The 1,783-nt window shown below is 52.6% G+C and overlaps 1 protein-coding gene across 1 annotated transcript in view; it reads left to right on the forward strand.

The window, feature by feature from the left end:
- Window positions 1–1,783, forward strand: part of FBN3 (fibrillin 3) — a 61,662-nt gene that overhangs the window by 45,027 nt on the left and 14,852 nt on the right. The window contains 3 exon segments of the mRNA XM_027768979.1: window positions 538–690; window positions 825–890; window positions 1,112–1,237. Of these exon segments, the coding sequence (XP_027624780.1) occupies window positions 538–690; window positions 825–890; window positions 1,112–1,237 (345 nt within the window).

Genomic DNA, 1,783 nt, shown 5'->3' on the forward strand with positions numbered 1-1,783 from the left:
TCTCTCTGTCTTTCTGGCGAGTGCACGTGTCCTATAGCAAAAACCTCTCCAAAAAAATAAAATAAATAAAAATAATAATGATAAATAAAATGAAGTGAATAATTATTTAAAAATATATATTAAAAAAAAAAATCACCTCAGGCCCACAGTGATCCAGGTGGGGCTGAGGAATGTAGGTTCAGAGTCCCCTGGGTCTCTGGGCCAGCCTCTTTGCTTCTCAAGAAAGCAGCTTCCAATCCAAGGGTTACCTGCAGAGTGAGGCCCTTCTCCCCAGCACAGGGAAACCCCACAGCAGTGAGCGATCCCTTTGCAGGGTTCCCTGCTGTCCAGCTAAAACCCCAGGGCGGATCCTTATTGGCCAAGTGTGGGTCACATGTCCGGCTCACAACCAATCACCAGGGCCTAGGGGTGTGGAGTGTTCTGATTGGCCACTGTTAAGGCCTGCACTGCCCAATCACCAGGACTGGGGTGGGAGAAGCCAGGGCGACAGGTGGCCCTTGAATCATAGGAAAACAAAGCTCCCCACCCCGCCCGTAGACACATGGCAGAGTTTCTGCTTCACCCGTTTTGAGGCTGGAAAGTGCTCGGCGCCCAGAGCTTTCAACACCACCAAGATCCAGTGCTGCTGCAGCATAAGGCGTGGGGAGGGCTGGGGCGACCCCTGTGAGCTGTGTCCTCAGGAGGGCAGCGGTGAGTTCCCACCCGTCCAGACCACCCTCAATTACACGCTCTCTCCTTTCCCTCCCATTCTTCCTGCATCATTCCCACGTGCACTCGGAGGAGGCCTGGGGGCTGCCCCGGCCCTGACTCCCCCCTCTATCCAGCTGCCTTTCAGGAGCTCTGCCCCTTTGGCCATGGAGCAGTCCCAGGCCCCAGTGACTCTCGAGAAGGTAAGCCCCTCACCCCAAAATGAAGAGCCCCTTCGGGATTGCCCAGCCCCATCTCAGCTCTGCATGGGTCCCGCTGAGACCCTTGAGTGGCCCTGGAGCCCACTGGCCTGAAACAAGAGCTCTTGTTCCCTGGGGCCTTGAGTGTGGTGAGGGCGCTGGGATCTGCGTGGTGACAGGCAGCGTGTCTGCCCCCCCCCCCCCCCCCCCGGTCTCCCCCGCAGACGTGAATGAGTGTGCGGAGAACCCCAGCATTTGCACTCACGGCTTCTGTGTCAACACTGATGGCTCCTTCCTCTGTGAGTGTCCCTCTGGCTACAACCTGGACTATACCGGCATCAGCTGTGTGGGTGAGTGACAAGCCCTGCCCCAGCGGCCAGCCCAGGATTGGAGGGATCCGAGTAGAACAAGACAGACCCCACTCACATCGGTCCTGTCCTGCCCACTGTCCCTTTCCTCATTCACTCATTCCATTCTGCTGGTTTTTTTTTTTTTTTTTTTTCTGATAAAACAAAGATTATTTGGGGATCAGCAGGTGGCGTGATGGTTAAGGGTGCTATGCTCCAACGTGGGGGATTGCAGTTCGAATCCTGGACCTGGCAGCTTGCTTTCTCTCTCACTCCGTCACTCTCTGGTCAAGTTAAAAATAAATAAAGTCAAATAAAATAATTATTTTTAAGAAAAAAAACTTAGATTATTTTGTTAATCTAATTCATCTTCATTGAGTCACGTAGCTGGTCAGAGTCTTAGTTTCCTGAAATTAGACCCAGAAAGCCTCTCAGCTCTTATTTATTCATTTATTTTGAGAGAGATTTTTGCTATAGGGCACGTGCAGTTGCCAGAGAGAGACAGAGAGATAGAAAGTGAGAAATCACCCCCCAGGGGGGATGGCCACG

Source organism: Tupaia chinensis, unplaced genomic scaffold, assembly GCF_000334495.1.
Source record: "Tupaia chinensis unplaced genomic scaffold, TupChi_1.0 Scaffold148210_1, whole genome shotgun sequence".
NCBI lineage: Eukaryota > Metazoa > Chordata > Mammalia > Scandentia > Tupaiidae > Tupaia > Tupaia belangeri.